Genomic DNA, 24543 nt, shown 5'->3' on the forward strand with positions numbered 1-24543 from the left:
TGTGTGTGTGTATATATATATATATACATATATAAAATTTCCATTGCTCTTTTTAGCTGGCATACTTAGGATTCCTCATGCTTTACACATTTGTGGTTCTTGTAAAAATGGAAGAATTACCGTCTGTTCAAGAGTGGATTGTTATTGCTTACATTTTCACATCAGCAATTGAGAAAATTCGTGAGGTATGTCTCTAACAGACTGTGTTTTTTTTTTTTTTTTTTTTTCGTTTTTTTGGTTTTTTTTTTAGTTACAACAGTATGCTTTAAACTGTGTTTATAATAAACAAGACAGCCTAAGAAACTTTGAACATTGAAACATTTTGAACATTTGAGCACATGATGCTACCACAAACATAATGTAGCTGATCAGCAAGAGTTTTTTGAGTAGTTCTGTAAGAATTTTTAAATGGGAGAGAAAAGCCAGTTCACTAACTGGGTACTGCAGGTCCAACTGAAACAGAAATAAAGACTCATTTTTATTATAGTAACTTCCTAGAGAAGAAGGTGGGGAAAAAAAGCAATCAAACTGAAAACAATTCCTTCACAACTTGTTCAGGAAGAAGGAAATATCATTTCTTTGTCATAGTCGTGAAGCAGGCGTAGTTAAACACTACTTTTTGGGTTCCTCTGTGCAAAACAGTTACCCATTTAAATACTTTTTTTTTTTTTTTTTTTTTTTGCAAGTGTAAGAATTTTACTGATTCATATGTTTCAGTGTTATTTTATGTGGAGTAAACATGAGCAGACCTGAATATTTTATTTTTGTTATTGCAGATTTTTATGTCAGAGGCTGGGAAGATTAATCAGAAGATTAAAGTGTGGTTCAGTGATTACTTCAATATCAGTGACACAGTTGCTATTGTCACTTTCTTCATTGGGTTTGCATTAAGATTTGGAGCAAAGGGGAATTTTGGTGAAAATACTTACAGAGAAAATTATGTTTTTGTTGCTGGAAGAATAACGTACTGTCTCAATATAATTTTTTGGTATGTGCGATTACTGGATTTTTTAGCTGTAAACCAGCAGGCTGGCCCTTATGTTATGATGATTGGGAAAATGGTAAGTACTATTTTTTATTTTTCTTTCAGTTGAAATACCTTTGTTTTGCTGTATCTATTTATAATTTCTCAAAGCTTTATTTAGTAAAAGGTTGCTTATCCTGTGCTGGTGTGTCAGCAACTTTGTGCAGAAGTAGCTAGCTGGAATATAACTTAATGTGTTTCAAAACAAGCACTGAGTAGAAGTGTTCTTTATTATGGAGCTTTCTCTGTTACATCTGTAAAAAGATGGAAGATCTTCCTTCTGTGCTGTGTTAAATGTGTGAGACTTGAAGGAATATGATAATGCCTTTTGGGTTTGAGATTTATTTATAGTCCTGAGGTTTTCTTGCCTTTGTGCTAGCTACTGCAAGGTTTTCACTTTTAGCAAGATTTTCACTTTTACAAGTAAGGTACTTATAGTGAGCTGTGCTAAATGTTTCTAGGTAGCTTTCTACAATTGTTCTTAAAATTGTGTGCTGAGAGTACACTCCCCACAGGCTGCCTTCTCATATGCTTTGTTTTGTGCATGCTCTTGTACACTCCAGCTTCCCCTGCATGACAATGTGGCCTTCAAATTTTATTTCCTTCAACCTGGTAGAATGTTTTTTGACACGTAATATGGTATCCAGTGTTGAGGTGTACTCCAACTGTGTTCAAAAGTAGTCATGCAGTGCAGTTGTGTTCTGTAAAAAGGAGGGCATCAAGTTGCTTACATTTCTCACTTTGATTTCTTGCCATTAGAATAAATTGTTTTTCACACTATTCAGTCCTTGGAACACTACATCTGTACTTTGTACAGCTATTCAGTGAATTTGGGAAGGAATGTTTCTCTATCAGCTGCTACTCTTCCACGTAACGGGTATTTCAGTTAAAAAGAAACTACCTTTTGGCCTAGAGTAGCAAACATTCTGTAAGAAAGGAGAGGGAAAAAATAGAATTTTTTAAAATGGTTTGTTATTTGACTACATCTTCTGACTGAAGTACAAGGGTCTTGGACTCTTCTGCTGATATAACATAAAGAATTCATCAAGCTTATGCTGTCCCTGTAAAAGCATTTGAAGTTGTGAAACCATAATTATAACCTTGTGAGTTAACTGACCTTTTTTGTGTTTGTAGGTGGCCAACATGTTTTACATTGTGGTGATTATGGCACTTGTACTGCTTAGCTTTGGTGTTCCCAGGAAGGCTATATTGTACCCTAATGAGGCACCGTCTTGGACTCTAGCAAGAGATATTGTGTTTCATCCATACTGGATGATTTTTGGTGAGGTGTATGCCTATGAAATTGATGGTAAGACACTACAATTTTTGAAGCAAGTAAGGAGAAGGCTTATTCTCATGAGATCTTTTTAAGGTCTTACAAAGTTTTCATTTTATGAAACGAAATATCCAGAATTATTCATTCCATTCACTAGATTTTTTTGTGACTTGTAGATATATAACTTCTTGATTTGACTGTTCCATTATCCTTTATTAAGAATAAATGGCTTAGAGTTAAAACTCTCCTTAATTGGGGGTTTTCTTCAAGCTCTTCTTAGCAATACTTCAGATTTTTTCCACACAGATATCATGCCTTTTTTTTTCTGTGGAGGTAGTATACTTTCTTTTTTATTTTAATCCAGTAATGTGATTATACGTTAATGTAAACTGAAATCTTTGTCTCTTATATCTTTCTACCATATTCCTGCATGTTACTTGGTGGTTGTACACTCTTTGAGTGATCTTTTTTCTTGTCTATATCTGCTCTGAGTTCTAAAATTTGCTTTACATATTTTGTTTTTTTCTTCCTTCCCGCCCCCCCCCCCCAACACAGTATGTGCAAATAATTCTGAGTCACAAGTTGCTCATCTCTGTGGGCCAGGAACGTGGTTGACCCCATTTCTTCAAGCTGTCTACCTCTTTGTACAGTACATAATTATGGTTAATCTCCTTATTGCATTTTTCAAGTAAGTATATGAACAATTGCTAATTTTTGCTACTCCTTTAAGTTTTTATATTTCACCTTAGTAAGAGGAAAAGATAAGAATATCTGATAACAGTTCAAAGCAATCCTATTTGGTGGAAGCATTTTCAGGTTCAAAGGCTGGTCTTCCTCACTGCAAACCCCCTGACAAGGAAGGGAAATTTGTGATGTGTCTGGTATATGTCAAATCCGTGAGGCTGAAGGACCCAGATTTCTAAAGAGAATTTGAATGCCTTTTGTAACTTCTTTTCTTTGTAATAAAACGAACAAGGTTGTTTCTGGATCTTGACTGTTATATTGACTGTTCCTAAATTCATTTAAGGATCTCTTCAGTTGAGTTCAATTGTAGAGTAATTTAAGTCCATAAGGAGTTCTCTGCAAGTGTTTTATATACGGGAATAAACAGCTCACTAATACTGGGGAATGGTAGACTAGAGAATTAGTGTGGTCTGATTTAAAAGTAATAATAATAGTTTGAAAAATGGGTTTATTTGGAAATACTTTTTTGACAAATTTGAAATGTCTTTCATGTCTGAGGAAAGGTACTGAAATAATAGCAGATGAGAGAATGATTTAATCCTCTCCCTGCTTTAGGGCATAGCCTTTTCTTGAATGTTTCCAACTTACACTGTTATTTATACAGTAAAAGACAAGTATGTGATTTTTTTTTAACACATAATAAACACAAACAACAGCAACAGAAGAAAAAAATAACTTGACGTGTTTAATTCTTTTTTTCTTCCTTTTCAGCAATGTATATTTACAGGTAAAGGCGATTTCAAACATTGTGTGGAAGTATCAACGCTATCATTTCATTATGGCCTATCATGAAAAACCTGTTCTGCCTCCACCACTCATTATTCTTAGCCACATGGCTTCCCTGTTCTGTTGTATATGTAAAAGAAGAAAGACAGACAAGACTTCAGATGGGCCAAGTATGAACAGTTATTATCCAAAAAATTATTATACTTTTTTGATATGATTAAAGCAAACTGTCAGGAAAGTGCAAACTTCTTGGTTTTAATGTGTGTTCTCAACAAAGTTGAAGTTGGACTTGATGATCCTGGTGGGTCCCTTCTAACTGGGGATATTCTGTGATTTTAAGTAGGTCTTAATTTTTTGTATCCTCAATATTGAATAATTCTCTCATCCTGTTCGAAGTTCCCATGTTTTTTACAAAGGATATAATATAATGCACAGCCCCTGGAAAATCCCCGGTTAGACTAAGTTATATAAAATCAAACAGAACGCTACAAAATTAGATTTTCCGTTAGTGTTTATGAAGGATTTTTTTTTCCTGGAAAACTAGTCTTATTTGAAACCCTTTGAAAATTTAAAAATAAAAATAAAAAATGTTTCACAGATGATGAGAAATACAGCTGAGGAATCTAGCCTCTGTCTAGATGTAGTGTATGGGGGTGTGTAGTGTGTAGTATCTTGATTTTTATTTTAGGCAAAGTCTTTGACATTTAACTTTTTTTTTTGTTTGCGAGGAGAGAAAAGGTCCTAGATGGCACTGTTTTTTTATTTTTGTATATGTTTTAATTTTAACACCCTTTGTATGTTTGTTGCTATAAATTTCTAGTGCCTGAAAAACTTTACTACACATGCATCTTCTGAACTGTTTAATCTCTTTTTAGAACTCTTCCTAACAGAAGAAGATCAAAAGAAACTTCATGATTTTGAAGAACTGTGTGTTGAGATGTATTTCAATGAAAAAGATGATAAATTTCATTCTGGAAGCGAGGAGAGGATTCGAGTCACATTTGAACGGTAAAATTTTTACAAGTAAATTTTTTACAAATAAAACTTCTGAATAGAGAAGCTTAGAACTTCTGTGTTTTTTTAATTGCTTTAAGGGGGCAAAATACAGTTCAAGAAAATACTCAATAATCATGAAATTTTAGAGTTCTTTTTCCTTAAGTGGGCAAAAAGAATTGCAAAGATGTTTTGTTTGCATATAGAAAATAGTATCTTTCATAGCTACTTTGTAATTTGATTTTTTTTCCATAGGGTGGAGCAAATGTGCATTCAGATAAAGGAAGTTGGTGATCGTGTCAACTACATAAAACGGTCACTACAGTCTTTAGATTCACAGATTGGCCACCTACAGGATCTCTCTGCTCTAACTGTGGATACTTTGAAAACACTGACTGCACAGAAAGCTTCAGAAGCTAGCAAGGTTCATAATGAAATTACGCGGGAATTGAGTATTTCAAAACACTTGGCACAAAACCTCATTGATGATGGCTCTCTAAGATCATCTGTGTGGAAAAAGCACAGCATTGGAAACGTCTTTGGTTCTTTTCCACAAGGCGGCCTTGAAAATAATAATGCTTTACTCTGTAACATTTCTATACGTGATGACAAAGAAGTCCAACATAAGACTATTGGTCAGGAGTTAGCTCTAGTTCCTCGAAAAGAAGAAATAAACTTTCAAGAGGCAGGTTCCTCAGGCAGTGCCTTATTTTCCAATGTTGTTCCTCCTCCAGAACTTCGCCAACGAATACAGGCTGCAGAGATCTCAAAATCCATTAGTAGAAGTAAAAAATTAGGCAATTCATCCAACAGCATGCCACATGTAACATCCCCAACAGCTAAGTTTTTTGTTAGCACTCCATCTCGTCCCAGTTGCAAAAGTCAGCTGGATTCTTCAGCAAAGCATGAAGAGACTGTTTGCTCTAAGGCTACAGAAGGAGATAATAATGTAGAATTTGGTGCATTTGTGGGTAAGTATAACAAAGTAGATTCTGAATGTCCTGAAGTCATAATTAGCTGCTCTTATCCTCTTGCTTCTGGCTCTGCTTGCCTTGCTTTCACCCAACCTTGTGTTGAAAATGGAGGATACATTAATTGTGGTTTTATTCATGATGAGAGTGACACTAATGATAACTACAGCTGCAGAGTTGACAAATGTGATCACCAGTCCTCTGTCAACTTATCGAAGAACAAACCCCAAATGAAGTTGTCTTTGTCAACTGGCGACTTGACGTCAACAGTCAACTGTGGCGGCTCACATGGAAAATTGAATATTAAAGATGAACTTTGCAAAAGTCAGCATGTCCATGCAATGGAACTCCAAAACCAAGATTTATGTTCTAACATCCTTATGGGACTACTTCATAAACTGTGGACCAAATCTAAACCACAAGGTTTGACTTATCAAGAATTGTATGGTATTTTGGGTGTATTCCGGTTGCAGGTGACTTTATTCTACCATTTTGCTCTGCTTTTTTTGCTTTTAACATCTCTAATTTCCCTATGTTGCCTGAATTTATTTATTTTTACTCAAAAATTATCATTTCTTTATAATTCTGTCACATAGACAATATTTTTCTGAAAAACAGTAGCCAGTTGTTGAGTATAGCAGTTCTATGCAATTAGCAGCTCTACAACTTGGTATGGACATCGTAGATAAACTTTTTGCAACTCATTATGAAGCTCTTATCTTTTCATTTTGTACATTTAAAAATATTGTCTATTTCTTGACGTAATTACAGAAGACTTCTTAGGCTGATGGAATCCTGGACAAATATCTTTGTGGTATCTGTATCAAACTGAGGGATCCTCCTATACTGTGTTTCTGAACACTGTTATAATTGGGATCTTCCACTGTTGCCTATGTACTTCTTAGCAGTCCTTTTGGCAGCTTCCAAAATCCTTAAATTAAATAACAGCATTATGCCTTCCCTCAAGTTTTGCTTAACCGTAAAAAGTTGCATGCTTTCGGTTACAGTTACCTACCTATTTGAATGGTAAAACAGTGGCAGATTCATTGCAAAATACAGGTGTGGGTTTACTAACCGATCTCTGTGAAATAGATAACGCTTTAAATAGTTTTAGTGTATAGTAGATCACAATCTGGAGTTGACAGGTTGTCTGCAGAAGCGTTGTCTTGCCCCAGTTCAGGGATGCCTCAGTGTTTTTCAAAGGTTTGTTGAGAATGTAAAGATTTGAATCTTTAGACAAGAGTTTATTGCTGTGAAACTTGGAGTTTTAAGAAGATACCTATATACACTATTTATATATTTATGTGTAGAAAGAGTATCTACACGCTTGTGTACACTAGTTACTTGTTTATAATGTTCTCATGATATTAAAAAAAAAAAGACATCCCCCTTTTTCTTTTGATTCAGAAAGCCAGACTAAACAGAAATAATGGACTCAGTGATTGTATAACTCTAGCTAATCTGTGAATGTTCTTTACCACTAATAACTTTGAATACTAACTATACTTATTTTACCGGAGTGAAATTTTGAGTGTGTGGTTGTCTGACATCTAGCATTAAGAACATACTCTTCATTCTTACTGTCTGGGTTGTACAAAACTTCAGATGAAGGGCAGCTTTCCATTGCCAATCCCAGTAGGTTTTAATTCATTACAAACCCACATGCTTGGGAGGATGAAGAGTATATTGTAAAAGCTACCTCAGAAAACTCTGCTTTTCCTTCATTTGTTATGCTCACTTAAAAATACTATAATTCAGACTATCTAGTTCCTTTCTTGTGGGAAGCATACACTTAACATTTTAAAATGTTAATTTCACATTTTGAATTGTGGTAGCCCACACAATGCGGGAAAAGCAATAGTTTCATATTAATATTTTGTTACACCAATTTTATTGTGTTTGGAAAGTCTTCTCTGGTGCAGTCAGGCACACAGAATTTAGATGGTTTGTAACCCTTTGTTCTTATGATAAAACTATTGGCATGGTCAGAACATGTCAGTCTACCTTTGATTTTGAATACTCTTTTTCAATTCACTGTGTCAAAGGTCACAGAGACAGCATGGAGTTGCAGCGGTTTAAAGAAGCAGCAAGCAAAATTAAAGAAAGAAGTGCTGATATTGAGGTAATGTGTTTTTCAGAAAGTCATTCCATGATTAATGAGGACAGTGGTTTTTGGTGGTTGTGGATTTTTTCAATTGTAACTTCACCATATGTCTTGAAAAAGTCTAAGAGCAAATAAAATCAAAGAACTTCCAAAATGCAGTCTGGAGGGAATGCAACTCTTCTGATTAGCAGTGGAGTGAAAACTTGTGCAACCTTAACTGCACATCAAGTACTCTTGTTTCATAATGTGATATTAATGAAATATTAAAGAAGACCTGAGGTTATGAAAGCTGAAATGAATATAAATGTAAATTAAAATTAAGATAAAATTATATATCCCACAGTTAAATAAGAATCATTTGACACTTGTAAATTTCAAGACTGGTGTTTCGGAAGATTTAAGTGATTTACAGTGATATTATATAGACCAAGATCATAGTGTATATGATTGAAAGTGACTGCAGTTGCTTCAAAAGTTGTTTGATGTGCTTCCAAGAAGAAAAGGCCTTTCTACTAAACTTTGCCAATTAAAATGATGTATAATTTCAGTTTTCATAAAAGAATATTACAAATAACTACTGGGAAGTTATTAATTATGACATAGCTGTCCTCTAAGTGTTATACAAATATAAATAAATAAATATATATGTATATATACATATATAAAAGATTCCATTTGCAGTTACCCCTCACTGGGGGGAGAATCTGACTTGTGAATTGCATGATGACCATTTGCAATGTCAAAACCTGCTGAGTTGTTACTAGTGCGCCTTCTGATAAGTATCATGTGTGACCAAAAAGCTTTGTGTGTGTGTATTCCAGTACTACTTTTAATAATGTTTACAATTTGCCTTTTTTTTTTTTTTTTTTTCCTAATAGGAGCAACAGGAAGACTTCAAAAAAGCTATATTGGAGGGAATAGAGACAACCAGACTTCAAGTAAGTGCAGAAGCTTTCCATTTTATTCTAGAAAGACCATTTTCACCAGATGGTAGAATTTATTCTTTACAGTGAAGATAAACTGTTTTCATAGATCACTATTTGCAGGGGAAAGATATGATGAACCCTTGTTTGTTTTTTTTTTTAAATAATTAAAGAACACACTTTGGGAAGTTTGCCAGTTGTACAAGGGGTAGTTGTAGTCTATTCTTCCACAAAAAAAAAGACAGAATTTGCCTTCAAATGTCTTCACAAAGTATAACATTAAAGTTACGATATCCAGACACAGTACATACAGAGTGATAAAATTTATAAAGACACAGAAGGGTGGAGGGGGATGTATGTACCTTCTGGCAGCCAAGCATTGTTATCTTGGCTTAGCATTCTCTGGTACACTTAAATGAAGTATTTCTGTCTAGGGATGTAAAGAAATAGTCTTTCTCATAGGTATCCAAACACCAATAGTATATGTATACACTCACACACTTGGTACACATACATACGCACACCTGTACACATACCTGTGGGTGTGTGCATTTGAAGGGTGAAAAAGGCTGGAAACAACTTCCTAACTGGGGTAAGTCTTGAAATGAAAGCAAAGCATACCATTCTAAGTTCAAGTTGTTTTTTGTTCTACAGAATCTTGAATTTTAAAATTTAATTCAGGTAACCGTTGGAATTATTAGGCTGATCGTGAGGAGTGTTCTGGTTCCATTGCAGTGTACATGAAGTTGCAGTTTGGGATGAAGTTGTCTTTCTGTATGTTTGCAAAATAAACATCTTGTTGTCTGAAGCTGACCATTTCAGTAGATACTCAAAGTATGTAATTATTACTAAGGAATGTGTCAGTGGGGAAATTCACTTCATAAACTGCAGGTATTTGTGGCAACACTTAGATTTTATTTTTAGTTTCAATGACTTTTTCAAACTGAAGTTTCTGCCTGAGCCAAGTTCTCAAATGAGAATTGATAGTTAATGAAGATACATGACAAAACAGCTGAACATGGTACTTGTAGAGATCTAGCATAATGTATATATCATATATCTTATTGTAACATTCTCTTTAAAATATTTTTTCCAAATAGATCAGTAGTCTTAATAAGCGACTGAAAATGTCAGAGCTGATACTTAACTGTAAAAAGTGTTTTAGCTGAATTAGCACTTGACATAAGCATTTATTTGCAGCAATGTATTTGAGGTACATCCACAAGTTTAAAAAACATATATATTTCTAATGTAGCACTAAAAAAGTAGTAGTTGAGAACAATGATAATGATGATGTGTGTACTACTTTTGTAGGGTCTTCAAACTGACTGTGGTCTAAGACAGTCTAGTTCTTGCTGTGGGTTTACTGACCCTTTGGCAGTCCATTCAGAACAATGTAAGTATGTCATTGATTCAGATGGCCTAATTGTCTCTCTCGATTTTGTTGACAATGCATATTCCAAGAGGGTGCAAGGAAAACAGAAAAAGTTAAACCATCTTGAAATGTTTTCATGATTGGTGCTATTTGAATTGGCTCTCATGTTTCATTGTGATTCTTCTGGTCATGCCAACTAAATTCTGTTACATCTGTTTGCAACAGCAAATAGCTAAATAGCTAGATCATAAAAAGGTAAGTGATCCAGTCAGAACTGTGCTGGAAACTTGTAATAGTAGATAATTGTGGATCAGGCCTTTTTTTTTTTTTTTATGTAGGAGACGAATTGAGCTGTCTAGTTGCTCACTCTGTTAGAAAATAGGTAACAAAGACATATGCCATTCTTTGTCCAGTTATGAATCTTTTTCATTTGTAGTATACAACAAGAGTAGAAGAGCATCATGTGAAGATACTCAGCAAGTAGATTCTAAAGCAGCCTTGTTGACGGTTTGTATCCTCCTCTCTTTGTTGTTGTCAAGTAGAACTAGAAAGTGAACAAATAAAGGTGAAGAAAGACTGCATGAAGAATAATACTGATTTGTAGTCCTATTCATTCAAGGAGGCAACAGGAGGGGACCTGTTCTGACTGAGGGAAGAAGCTATACATATTATCTACTACATATTGTGCATGTTCTCACTATGAAAACATACACTGCTTCCTGTTTATGTAAAACAAGACTATTTGTTTAAGAACAAAAATGCTTATACGATCTATAAAACAAAGAACATAGACTTCTCTGTTCTTTTAATTTTATTTACCAATCCTCGGTTGTATTTGAGTCTTCCCGTTCGACTGCAGTTCAGTACAGTTTAGTGAAATCTTTCCAATAAGCAGTCTATACTGCAAGATCTTAAAACACGTAACTTCCCTGCCCCCCAAATTAAATATGCTATGTTCTTCTTACAAAATTGAAGCCTTTTTTTTTTCTTTCCCTTTGATTTAAAGGATTGGTTGCAAGGTAGACCTTCAAATAGCAATCAAATGTAAGTAAGCTTTCTAGTAATGGAGAAATTCCGTTTTATATTTTGATTTTTCGGTTGTTGTCTTTGGCTGCAGTGTTACTCAGCTGTGTTTAATGAAAAAACAAGGTTTAAGGACTTTTCTAATAAATAACTGAATGTGTTCACTGGAATGCTATGATGGGTTATATTTAAGTTAATTGAGTCACATATCAGAGGACAGAACATGCTCTTACATGAAAATGTCTGTGTTGACACTTACTAATGAGCTAACTTCCTGGCAAAGGTCTTTACCCAACCTTCCAAATTGTAAACCTTCTCTGAAATTGTGCAGTCATTGCTCTTGTTAACAATTATCCCCTGAGTTAACTGTTAAAAGCATTACCTTATTAATCTGATAACAGAAGGGTAAGCTGTTGTGAACGCACTTTAATTAAGCACCTCTGTGGGAACGAGCTCTTGTGATGCAAACTTTACATAATGTTGTGCGTGACTTGGTGGTATTTAAAGTATAGCTCTAAAACCAGGAGATTACTTAACAGCCTTCCATTACCATTTTGTAATTAAGCAGCAGTTCTGCCCTTGAAAAATAAGATAAAAGCAGTACTGTGAGGTTAACAAGGTGACCTAGGATGATGTGTCAAAATCAGTAATTATAAAAACAAGTTTTTAAGAAGCAATAATAGTTGGTTTTGTGACATTTCACAGGCCATCTGAAGAAGATGCATTGAATGGTAAGTTTTTTGTTTCTGCTATAAACAAGCTGGGAGCTTTTTCATACAAGCAATTGTTTGGGTCATGTATGAGAATGCTGATAATTTGGAACTTAATGGAGAGGTAGCACTACGATTACTGTTTTAACAGCCTGCCTTCAAGTACTACAATTTCTTCTGAAGTACTGAAGATCTAAGCGAGATCCTAAATTTTCTGCATAGCAAATCTTTTTCAAGCCCTAGTCACTTGGGAAGTGGTCTTTGCACGTGGTTATTTTGATACACAATACTTGTAGCAGGCAGTGTCTCATTATTTCTGATCTCTCTCAGGCATCGCTTCTCCTTTCAAGCCTATCATGGATATCAATTACTATTATTCAGGTCAGTGCCTCTTATAACTATAGTTCATATCTCTAATGACACTTTTTAGAACCTTAAAATCTAATAAATGCTGTAATTTTTCTCTAGCTGTAGAAAGAAATAACTTGATGAGGTTATCACAGAGCATTCCCTTCACTCCTGTGCCTCCAAGAGGTAAAGACTGTAATTCTTGTTGGTGAGTGGAGGGGGAGGGTCAGAGTTCAAAGGGCTTGTTTAATATGGTCTTTTGGGGAAGAAAACAAAAGAAATCCCTGTACAAATTTCTTCTAATAGAAAATGATAAATACAAATTTCAAGCTTGCTTGTAACTAGTGAACTAAAATAGTTCTCTATTAGTTCACTCTTGCAATACTCAAAAATTGAAATGTCTGACACCTTTTCTAGGGCAGCTCACTTGATTATGAAATTTAGATTAATTGTAGTTGTCCTCAGAATGGTGTTGATAGTATTGTACTAACAATTTTTGTAGCAAACTATTCTGCAAATATTCCTTTAAGTTAGGACTTGTTTTGACCCATTTAAAGTGCATGTAAGCATTTATTCAGTGTTCTTAATGCTGTTTGAATGGTGTCATTAATAGCTCTAATCAAGACGACAAAAACACTGTACTACTGTGCTGCTATATGAACGAAAAGAGGGGTCTTCCTACTGCTAGTTTCATTTTTTTACTGATTCAGAATGTGAGGGGCAACTTCATATGTGTTGAGATCTAAGAAACTGGAGATATTCAGTGCTTTAGTTTGAAAATTAAAAGTGGTAATTGCTTTTTGTATTGTAATATAGGTGAACCAGTCACAGTGTATCGCCTTGAAGAAAGTTCTCCCAACATCTTGAACAACAGCATGTCTTCCTGGTCACAACTAGGACTCTGTGCTAAAATTGAATTTTTAAGTAAAGAGGAGATGGGAGGAGGTTTACGCCGAGCTCTTAAAGTAGTATGCACATGGTCAGAATATGATATCCTCAAATCAGGTCATCTTTATATCATCAAGTCTTTTCTTCCTGAAGTTGTGAATACTTGGTCAAGCATTTATAAAGAGGATACTGTGTTACACTTGTGCTTGAGAGTAAGTTTTATTCTTGTCAATTATTAAGCATAGACAGGCGTTATTTTTTCCCACCTGAAAAATAGCATGTCTGTGGTGTGTGTGTGTGTATATATATTACAAAAGAAAAAAAAGTTAATTTTCTGTTCTCTATGAACTAAAGGGTTAAAAATCTGCTACAGTATGGTTTACTAAGTCAAAAAACTCAAAGTCTTAAAATGTAAATTTAAAAGCAAGCAATTTGTTACACTATCTTGGGGAAATCAGTAGCTACTGTTCTCGCTGTTTTGTTTTGTTTTGTTTTTTTTTTTTGGCTCCGTAATGATTCCTTTCATATAATGCTGCTAATAGAATATTGGCTCTGAATTCTAGGAAATTCAGCAGCAGAGGGCAGCACAGAAGCTCACCTTTGCTTTCAATCAAATGAAGCCCAAATCCATACCATACTCTCCAAGGTGAGTGAGTTTAAACTTCTAGCATACTGCATGTCTTCTTCCAGAAGAATGCCTACAGGGCTGTGAACATACACCTCAAATATATTATGGTACTGATAGGTGAATATGTCTCTGAACATTAAAGAATGTGTCAGACAAATATTCTTGGTAGTGTTTTCACTGATACTTTCTTGCACTGCTTCTAGCCTAGAATGATAATATTAATGAATTTGTATAGCAGCTTCCAATGTTTTAAGTGATAACTAAATCAAAGAGTTGTCTAGTAGTAAATGACTAAATTGTCATTTGTTTGGAAATATATTCATTAAGAATGCTTTTTACTAGGTTCCTGGAAGTTTTCCTGTTATATTGCCACTCGGCTGGCCAGTGGTTTGCAGTTGAAGAGTGCATGACAGGAGAATTCAGAAAATATAACAACAACAATGGTGATGAAATAATTCCAACTAACATGCTAGAGGAGGTTATGCTAGCTTTCAGCCATTGGACCTATGAGTATACAAGAGGGGAATTGCTGGTACTAGATCTGCAAGGTAATGTCCCAATTTTGAAACTGGGGTCAACAGCCAAGGTTGTTCTGGGTCTTTCTCATAGAATCATAGAATGAGTTGAACGGGACCCATAAGGGTCATTGCTTCCAACTATTGGACTCTCTTGTGATAGCATTTTATTAAGAATTTATATTCAATAAGTAGTGTTTATATTCAATAAGCAGTATTTAGTGTGTCTTGCTCCAGTTCGTCTGAATCAATGGTGGGTGTATTAAATATGGCACAAAATGTTATAGCGCTACAGAGAATATAAATATATATGAGTTTTCTCACTTATATGTGCCATTAAAAAAATATGTATATATATTTGTTGACACATTTGTATAGTGCCAATATGGCAAGCCGTATTTATACTTAATTGTCTGTCTGATATTCTGGCTGTGAGAAGTTCTATATAGGAAACTTTTTTCTCTCAGGTGAAAACTAGTTAAGAATTGCAGGCAGATGTAAAATTAGGTGAAGGAAATCTGAGAGGTACAAAGCGCTTGCTGAGGAGCAATTCACGTATTCTATACCATTTTAATTCTTTCCGCCTTTATTCTTGGAAAAGCTGAGAAGTCATAGCTAAAAATGGCAAGGCTTTTCAATATTAGTGCATTTGTGTAATGTATCAGATTTAATTTTTTCTTCATGTGCTGTCTAAAGGTGTTGGTGAAAACTTGACAGATCCCTCTGTGATAAAAGCTGGAGAAAAAAGGTAAGGTCATAGAAGGATTTAAAGAAAACAGGTACTGTAAAAGTTTTGCCAGAGAACACATGCAATTCATGTTTACGCACTCTTTCTCAGGTCATATGATATGGTGTTTGGTCCAGCCAATCTGGGAGAGGATGCAATAAAAAACTTCAGAGCAAAGCATCACTGTAATTCCTGCTGCAGGAAACTTAAACTTCCTGGTAAGAGTGGTGCTGTATTTTTTTCTGAAGCTCTCGGGTATCACGATGTTTTGTGTAATACATAATGATCTAGTAATGTCATGCCATGAAAGTAGAGTAAGTAATAAACATCAGTTTCGTATTTTTACTTCAAAAAGATACGCCATTTTAAGATAAAAAATCCTAGTTGAAGGATTTGACAATGTATGTAATCTATATTTGTATGCACAGTACTTGAAGAAGGTAAACTAGATGGATCTTGACTTCAGAAGGTGCAGTAAAAAATAATAAGAGTTCCCAGAAAAAGTAGGAAAATGAGGTAAAGATACTGCAAAATCTGAGACTTCTTAGCCAAAAAATGGAATGTGTTTTTTTGGGGGGCTTTGCCCTTTTTTTATATGTATCTAGGTCTGCATAAATTTGTTCTAGTAAAGCATTCAATTCTGAATATTTTTGTTGCATGGACTACACTGCACTCATATCAAACCTTGAAATTATTTCTCTGTATCAGGCTTTTAGACTGGCAGAATAACATAAAGAACTTGCATGATCTTGCCTGTTCAATGCTACTCTTTTAGGTTGTTTCTCATATGAAGAGAGGTCTTTTATTTCAAATTTGAGTTGTAATTCCTGGTAGCATCAAAGGGTGTCATGAAAGGGTCTGATTTCCATTAGAAGTTGATTTGGTACTTGCTATATAGTATCTATAAATAAAATAATTAAGTTTCCATCACTTTTTAAAGTAGAACTATATGCTTCCTGTTACATATACAATAAAACATCCTTTTGTGGCATTGAATACATATTGAGGAATTCTTACTTATAAGTACATATGCCTAGCCAGTTATTTGAAATAACTTTGGTTCATTTTGTTTATTTAGATCTGAAGAGGAATGATTACACACCTGACAAGATTATATTTCCTCAGGATGATTCCCCTGAATTGACAATTCAGCCTGGAAGCTGCACCAAAGAATCAGATTCAGCTAATTCTATTCGTTTGATGCTCTAATGATGTGACCAAATCAGTGGCCTCATCCAAACTTCATGGAATGTCACAAAGTTGTCACTTATCTTTCCTCCACCATAATTAAAAGAAAGATGCATCAAAACAAGGATTACTGTGTTATAAGTGGAATTTTGGCTGGTCCATTATCTGAGGACCTAACAACTTGTGATAACCATCTACAGAGAACAGCTTGGCAGCTGATCGTTTTAGAGGTTGAATAATGATGAGTATTTATGGTATGTTTTTAAAGGGGGCTTTTTAGCAGAAAGTTTATTTTTGCTTTTGGTTTGGTTTAGTGGAGGATTTTCTCTCTGTAGTCCTGTGGTGTGCAATATGCCTTCAACCAAAAGGATCTTGGTAGTTGATGTTTTAAGGTAAAGCATTTGTCTCTTTGGCAGCTGTCTTACTGTCAATCGGCAAAAGATAGGAGAAAGCACCTACCTCTCTGATGCCAGAGTATTCTGTGAGCATTTTTGGAACTGTTCGCTAACATTTTCTAACCAGATGTCTTCTACTCTGGCTTTTTGAAGAAGACAGAGCCAAATGAGGGGTGTGTATGTGATGCCAGTAGGCTGAGGTTGAAGGTAGGAACTTAATCTGTTCCAATAGAGAGAGAGTCTCCTGAATCAGGTTTCAGCTTTGTAGCTGTAAAGCTGTTATTTTTTGTGGAATAGAGCCCTAATTGTGCATAATGAGATTTCTTGTTTTATACATTTCAGTTTTATCATGTCACCATGAAATAGTAACAAACAAAGCCATGATAGACTGGTATAATTGTATTTAATAGAAGAAATAGTATGTACTGGTCCAAATAAGTTGCCTTGTGAGAACACAAGTTGGAAGTGCTTTTTGTTGTACGTAGTGACTGCTTCAGAAGTTATGCCTTCCAAAGATCTCATAAAACCAGTGTATCGAACCGAATGTACACATAACTTTTAAATGTATTTAAAATTGTGTAGAAAACATCTTTAATGTTATGTTATTTGTGGTACTTATTTAAGAGAGACTAGGGTTGGAATAGCGTTATGTAAAGTACGGGAGATTGCAATGCACCTTCATGCCAATAAAATGTAATTTAACTGTCCCAAATATTGTTGAGCATTCAGCAAGAAAAAACTGTTGTCCAACTGAAGTTTCATGCTGCGATTTTTTTGTTACATAGGTACTAATTTGTAATTTTTAATTAAAAGGGCAGTATATAGCTCTATAAATTTTTTTATTCAGTAGTGTATCTTATAGATACAGACTTAAGGCACGAACACAATAGCTGTTTAAATGGTGTTTTATGTTTGACGGGGAAAGGTAAAATGTTATAAGGATATAATACTGTATACATTTTGTATATCATTAAATCTTTAAAGAATCTAAAATAAATTTATTCTTGTTTACAGACTTCTGCTGTCTGTCTTAGTCTGAAAGGTTTTTTGGATGAATTTGAGTAGCTCTTCATGCAGAAAAGTAGAATTTGCTGTGCTGGACCAAAGCAGTTGTCCACCTTTGGAGTATCTCAACTGTGGTAACAACAGGAACCAGGGGAAAAAATGTGAAAACACCTCTAGTGGACAAATTTATGTGATAGGATTAATGAGTAAATGACACAAAATATTTTAAAGCTCTTTACAATGTTTATTTAAAATTTGTAGTTCCTTGTTGGATTCCTGCCAGCATCCCCTTCAGTTGTTGTCAGGTGATTTGGCATCTATTCAAGATAGTAATTATAACTTTTTAATGCTGTATTTTAGTCAAGTAAAAGCAATAGTCAATGTGTTAGTGAGGCTAGCTCTTAGAATTAAGAAGGATTCCTAAAGGAGCCTCAAGTGTTACAAACTAAATTTAGTATATAAAATAGGATAACCATTTTGGGAAAAATACACATTAAAATTAGGAAACATTGTTTCCTGACAATAAAATTTAACAATACACAGTTCACTTATACAACCATGATGACTGTTTTCAGTAGTTTTGCTTGTGACTAATTTCTTAAAAAATAAACAGATCTGAAGTTTGTGGTGGGTGTTTGATAGGGGGAAATGTTTCCCCTGGTCACTGTTGTAGTGCCTAGGGCCTGAAGCCTTTCAAAGACAAAAAGGGTCAAATAGGGTTGGGGAACATGTAGATAACTGGGCGTGATTATCAGTGGCTAAGTGTATGTATTTCTGTACATCTTCCTGTCATGACTAGCATCTTACTCCTGGAGATTTACAGCTAGAATTACATGAGAGGCCTATATGTAAACTGAGGAGAAGACAATCTCTTTCAGACTGACAGAAAACAATCATAATTGTAAGTATTCTTCAAAGAAGGCATTGGAAAAATGTGGTGGCAAGTAAGAGTTGGTTTGAAGGAGTATCCTGACCCTTAGGGGGTCATAAATACCGTATCCTATTGATGCTGCACTTCTCTAAACTAGGTTGTGGGAACAAGTGCATTTGTCTGATAACATCGAATGCTGCTCCTCTTTTAAAGCCTTATCAATCTTGAAATGCATGCCCATTATTCTCTATGAATAGTTAAAAGAGTTGTGATCCATCAGCTTTTAAACTTCTTCAAGATTTCTGAGGAGGAAGAAAAAAAAAAAGCAGTACTGAACATCAGAACCTGTTAACTGCCTAAAACCAAAATACTGGCATGCATTGGTATCATTGTTTTAATATTTTAAGTACAAGAATACTAATTCAAACCTCTAATAGTTTTTAGTAGAAATTGTAAAGGCTTCAATGTCTTTCCTACTAAAAGGACATTTAGCTTAACCTATTTAAACAATGTCTTTCATATAAGTAAATAGGTAAGCTGCGTTCATTCCTTGTATAGCTTTGATTGCCTACCATGATCTTCAGGATATTTTTGTTAGAAGAAAAACTGATTGAATAACAGATTAAACTGAGTATTATGTACTTGCATAGTAGTGTTGGTTACTTAGGTAACGTCTGCTTTAAAATGCACTTAATTTCCTACAACCATAGCATTTTATGCAAAAATTTCAAGTATATGAATACACTAATTTCATTGCTTAATGAATCCAGCAAACTCAGCATTGTTGAGTGTTTTACTGCAGTATTTTAGGTGCTGAAACGTTTCAGAGAAAAACAATTCCAAATATGTTGTGGTGAAATATATGAAGGTGAGTCTCCTGGGGAGCTGGTTTCCTAGCTACTGCTTGGTAGCTTTGTGATTAGGAAAAGGAGAGATTTGGTTTTTAAGCCTGTGACAATGATTTCCTACGCTTTTATTCTTCATGGTTGCATTTTGCTAAATGACATACCACTTAACACTACAAGAATTTGGAGATGAGAAAAGCCTACAGCTAAAAGCCTGGTAGTAACAATTCACATTGCATGCTGCTAACAGATCAATTGGAAAACAAAAATAAGTAACAATTCTTTTGAAAAGACTTTTGATTACTTTATAATTAATACTTTTTCTTGCAGGTAATCTGCTGAAAGTAACAGGAAATTAATTCTAAGCCCTGGAGCTTGCAGAAAGTAGCACAGATGTGGATTTCTATATTATGTGTAATGCCAAAAATAGTGTAATCAAGGTCTTGTTTCGGATCCACAAAAAGTAGCACTAAATATATTCTGTTGTCTTCTTGAATGATGCATAGTAGCATGGGAATAATAAAAATTAATACAAGTGTGAGCAAACATGAATAAACTTGGGTTAGGCTGAGATGCTGAGTGCAGTGGCATCAGCAGATGCCCACCTTATTGCTAACTATTTTGGGCAAAGTGCTGGAAGGAAACCAAGGCAGCCCAGGCTCTTCCTGCCTCTGCCAGAACTGGAACAGAGGCCATCAGAGCTGCACTGTACCAGTGTCTATTTTCTAAGTTTATTATGCTCCTGTTTGAAGGTAGAGCCACCCTCTTTTCCTTCTTTACCTGAAACTTTTACTTTTCTGAGGGAGTATGGTGAATCTGCCTTTGGCTATTTGATGTCTGGTATATGGCTTGGAGAGTCTGACTGTTTCCCCAGAGGTTTTGTGTTTAGTCCTTGAGGAGTGGTAGCCAACTTTTATCAAGAGGACTCAGCAGGATGCACAGGCGTTTCTGATCTGTGTGCCGAATGAGCTCCATGAGGCTCTTAAGAAGGTAAGAGTGCAGCTGGAATGTTTTCAGGGCAGTAGCTGTTTCCTCCTTACATTTTGTGGTTTAGCACTTCATGCAATAATAACCTATTCTCCTCTTACAAACTACAAGATGCAGTTGCTAAAATTGTCATATCCTTTGTTTCATACTCACATGCACACAATAATTCATTAACTTCATCTAATGCTATGTCAAATTGCAGCCCCTCATCTTATGCTAATGCTGTCTGTAGCATCATCGTACTCACCTCTTCCTCTCCTTGCCCTTCTGTGCTTTAGTTCTTCCCCCTTTTCATCTGCCTAAAACCTGTTTGCTATGCCCCTATGTCTGCTCAGTTCCTCTGATAAATGACTTTGCTAGCAATTAAATCGTTCCTACCCATATGTCCAGAATATTACACTTTTGTTTAATTTCTCTCGGAAAAGTAATTTAGTTTACTGCAGACATCAAGTAAAGTAATGGAATTTTAGAGCCAAGTTTGGGGACAAGACTAAATACTAGCCTACGTGGGCAGCAGCCAGCCAGTCTCTCGTAAAGCCCACCATTCCCTTTCACAGAAGTTAGTTTTAGCATTGCTTAAAAGAAGAGGTGGTAAACTGCAAGCAAAATCCTGTCACAGTGCGTCCTTTGTACCTGGCTTGGTGCTATGGAGGAAGTGAGCCAGAGGACAGAGACCTCCAAGCTGCTGCTAGCACGAGTTTTGTTGTAAAAGTGCGGGGAGGTTGGTTCCTATAACAAAGAGGGGGGAAGAGGATTTTTGTAGGTAAGGTAGGGTAGGAAGGGTTTTTGTGGGTAAAGATAACATTGAATCTGAAGATTTAGAAAAACAAAAGCTGTGCAGCCAAGAATGAATCAGAACTCTTCCTTCCAAGACAGACTTGTGTTTGATGTTATGTGCAAGTAGCTGCTGGGATGACAGGATAACTACTGTGAGTCACGTAAGCATGGGTGTGTGCCTGTCTGCCCAAGGCCTCCAAGTTAATCTGTAGCTGGAAGGAGGTGCTGATAAATTGCACCAGATTTAAAGCTATTCAAATATCGGTTACATTTAGATTCTCTCTTGAACAGTTATTTCTTTACAAATAAACCCGAGCTCTAAGTAGGTTTTTTTTTTTTTTTTTTTTTTTTTTTAGGGAAAAACAAACAAACAGAAAACAAACACTATAAAACCACCAGGATTTTGCAATGGGTCCACCAAGACCTAATGCCCCCCTACTGCGTTGCAAATGAGTGTGTCTCCTTCCCTTGCATTGCAGTAATGGACAGGGAACAGCTGAAGTCTTAGCAATATATAAACCACTTAGCAAAATAGCATAGATACTATCGACACTATTTAAAAACAGCGCTACTGCCTATACACTCTTTTCAAAGAACCGCCAAGTATATGGATAAAACTTCAAGGGTCCTAGCGTGCTGTAGATCATTCGTTCATTTTCTGTGTCTTTTGCAGGTTTGATTGTCAAGCCACGTTGAACATTTGCTTCCATTCTAACCATTGAAAGTGTTGAAGGCACTTCTGAAACAGTTGGCTACCTACTTTTTTTTTTTTTTTTTTTTTGAGTTGTAACGGGATGAGGGAAATTTACCCCTTGGAGGGGGGGATGAGGGTTCTGCTTGTCATGGCACTGTATTTTTGTTCACCCTTAACTAAATCATTTCTAAATAAGTGGGTATACCATACAAAGCTGCAATTCAGTATAAGAGCTGCTGCTTGGCATACTTTACTAGCCATCTGTGGCTGATACCAAATTTATTATCAAGAATTTCTTATAGTCAACTGCTCATATATTAAAAATAAAATTTTAAAAATGTGAACTTTATATAACAGTTCAAAGAAGTTCAACCATCCCAGAATAATTTTTCTTTAATTTCCCATTTAGCACATGCTTTTCTTGACATGCTGAAAAAGAACTTGTGGCTCCTAGTTACAGCTTTTGGCTATATAAATATGGCTAGGTGATGGCCAAGGTATGGAAGTTTTAAAGTATGGTGTAGTACCAGAAATTACAAAAGAAAGAAGGATAAAGCCTAGAAAGAAAGAAGAGTTGACAATGACAGTGTAGTCCAGAACATTTAGGACACATTGACAGCCATGCAGAGGCTTGGCTTTTGTCTGCTCTTAGCACCTGTGTCCATTTCTAATAGACAGAAGGATCAAGAAGCAAGGCCTTTCTTTTTCTTGCTCAGACAGCACTTGCAGGCATTGTATGTATGTTTTCTGTCAGTTGCCTGTAATACTCAACATTAACACAGATCTGTTTCAAGCCCAAGGTAGCCACTAGTCATTTTCCCTTCCCCTAGGAAAGCCAGTTAAGCAACCACCACAGTAAAAGAAAGAAGTTTAAAATAGTTCAAAATTTTATTTCAGGTTTGAAGGGCAAGGTAACTACAAAAGGAAACTCTTAGCTGACATCTGCTATCCACTCAGCAATTTGGATCTCTCTCCAGAGTTACCCACTCTTCCACAAGAACCCAGAGTACAGCTTGTGTGTTCTAGTGGTGAGCTTTGCCTTTCCAAACTTATTTGTCATGCCTTACCTAATGCAGACAAAGCAAGCCTGTGTTAGCTTGGACTTAATTACAGCAACAGTCTTCTCTGTTCCAGGCACTTAAAAATTCTGTGGTTTTAAAAAGCACACAAACATACATACAAAAAAACCAGCCAGCATCCCCCCACCCCTCCCGATCTATCCTTACTCTGTTCCGACTGCAAGTGCATCTCTTGAGCTGAAGTGCCTCCTGGACAAAGCCATCACTAATTGAACACAGTTTTCATCAGTAAGAAGCTGATACGTACACACCCTAATGAAAAAAGGGCATTTGGTTTCCTGCCTCAAACAGTTTAGAACATGTGAGAGAGGATGGTCCCTCTTTGCTTGACTAACAGTCTACCAAGTAACATGTCTATATATACACATACATATATATAAAACTATATAGAGAGTTGATTTTAGAATTATAATTTAGCTTAACATGTATAAGTAATGTTAAACCTATCATACACTGCTTCTGCTATTGTGCATTTCTCTCAATGGATGCAAGTTTTTCATACAAATTTTAATTTTCTCCAGCCAGGGATATAATACAGTGACAGTACGTAACTGAACCAGAGAGGCGAAGTAACCACCTCTCTCTCTTCTCCCCTACTGCAGCCCAGTTTTAAAAAGCATGCATTCCTCATCACTAACACCTTGTTGCAGCCTTCAGCCTTTTCAGCAGATACTGCAAGGATCCTGGCCGTAAACAAGGACTCGGTGGACTCTTCCATTACTCTCTGCAAGTGTGGCCTGTATCAGAGCTAATAGCTAAGTTTAATATTGCAGAATAGAGATGCATAATCATCATCTATGAAGTGTCTGTTTGCTCTATTCTAAAGTATTTATTTGAATTCATATTCTGTTCTGCAGGCCAAAGGGGGCTAGAATCTTCTCACTCTCTTTTTCCAAATGCAAACAGAAAATGATTGCCAATTCCTAACTTTCTCTATTAGGAGAGAGCAAGCCTTCTGTTCTAACAGACCGTGTTGTTTGTTACAGATCCACTCTGTTTTTCTGGATGGTGGCCACTACACAGCATTCTGCAAGCACTCAGTCACCAAAAACTGGTACTGGATGATTCACAGATCACCAAGATCCCAAATTCCTCAGTGCAGACTGACAGAGCTTATCTCCTGTTCTACACCTGTCAGGCCTTTTCTGCACCCAAAGGAAGCAACAAGTCATGAAAAAACAACAACAGTGAGTACATCTGCAATTAGAATTCATTGGCAGAATCAGCTAAATTCTGTTTCATCAATAAACCAGAGCATTCATGCTACCTGATCTGCTTGTGGTATTGCAGTCAGTAATTTCTAGAGAGAGGGCTGGAGTTAGAGCTTCCAAGCCTGTTATGAAATTCACATCCACTGTGTCTAATGTTTGTTTTTCATGACAAACTTCATAGATCCCTCAAAATATCAGAAATGCTGAGCATACAGATTTGCTTACCTGAAAATTCCTGTTTCTCTGTTGCTTATATATGCATGTAGACAGATAAAAACTCAGACTGATTCAAGATTTTTGAATGCCAACCCATTCAGGAAAGGAAAACTAACCCAAATCCAGACCAGGGAAATGCACAAAATTCAGCTAAAACAATTTCTAGACTAAGTAGTTCTAGACAAAACAGTATTCTTTTCATCTGAAGAGCCTTTAAACTGTGTGAATGTGATTTAGACTGTTGTTATGTAGAATTCTGACCATTACAGAACTAGTTGAGAATGAAAACAAACTCAAATA

At 35.7% G+C, this 24543-nt stretch overlaps 1 protein-coding gene across 1 annotated transcript in view; it reads left to right on the forward strand.

Moving 5' to 3' along the window:
- TRPM7 (transient receptor potential cation channel subfamily M member 7) overlaps nt 1-17574 on the forward strand; it is a 53883-nt gene extending 36309 nt beyond the window's left edge. The window contains exons 20-40 of the mRNA XM_032194677.1: nt 57-185; nt 777-1061; nt 2159-2333; nt 2856-2988; nt 3756-3940; nt 4646-4778; nt 5019-5734; nt 7780-7856; nt 8717-8776; nt 10076-10157; nt 10573-10643; nt 11143-11180; nt 11865-11890; nt 12200-12250; nt 12338-12403; nt 13034-13317; nt 13669-13751; nt 14076-14281; nt 14945-14996; nt 15087-15193; nt 16054-17574. Coding sequence (XP_032050568.1) covers nt 57-185; nt 777-1061; nt 2159-2333; nt 2856-2988; nt 3756-3940; nt 4646-4778; nt 5019-5734; nt 7780-7856; nt 8717-8776; nt 10076-10157; nt 10573-10643; nt 11143-11180; nt 11865-11890; nt 12200-12250; nt 12338-12403; nt 13034-13317; nt 13669-13751; nt 14076-14281; nt 14945-14996; nt 15087-15193; nt 16054-16184 — 3090 coding nt within the window. The 3' untranslated portion in view covers nt 16185-17574. The remainder of the gene's footprint in view (nt 1-56; nt 186-776; nt 1062-2158; nt 2334-2855; nt 2989-3755; nt 3941-4645; nt 4779-5018; nt 5735-7779; nt 7857-8716; nt 8777-10075; nt 10158-10572; nt 10644-11142; nt 11181-11864; nt 11891-12199; nt 12251-12337; nt 12404-13033; nt 13318-13668; nt 13752-14075; nt 14282-14944; nt 14997-15086; nt 15194-16053) is intronic.
- Nucleotides 17575-24543: the final 6969 nt, after the last annotated feature.

This window comes from Aythya fuligula, chromosome 11 (assembly GCF_009819795.1).
Source record: "Aythya fuligula isolate bAytFul2 chromosome 11, bAytFul2.pri, whole genome shotgun sequence".
NCBI lineage: Eukaryota > Metazoa > Chordata > Aves > Anseriformes > Anatidae > Aythya > Aythya fuligula.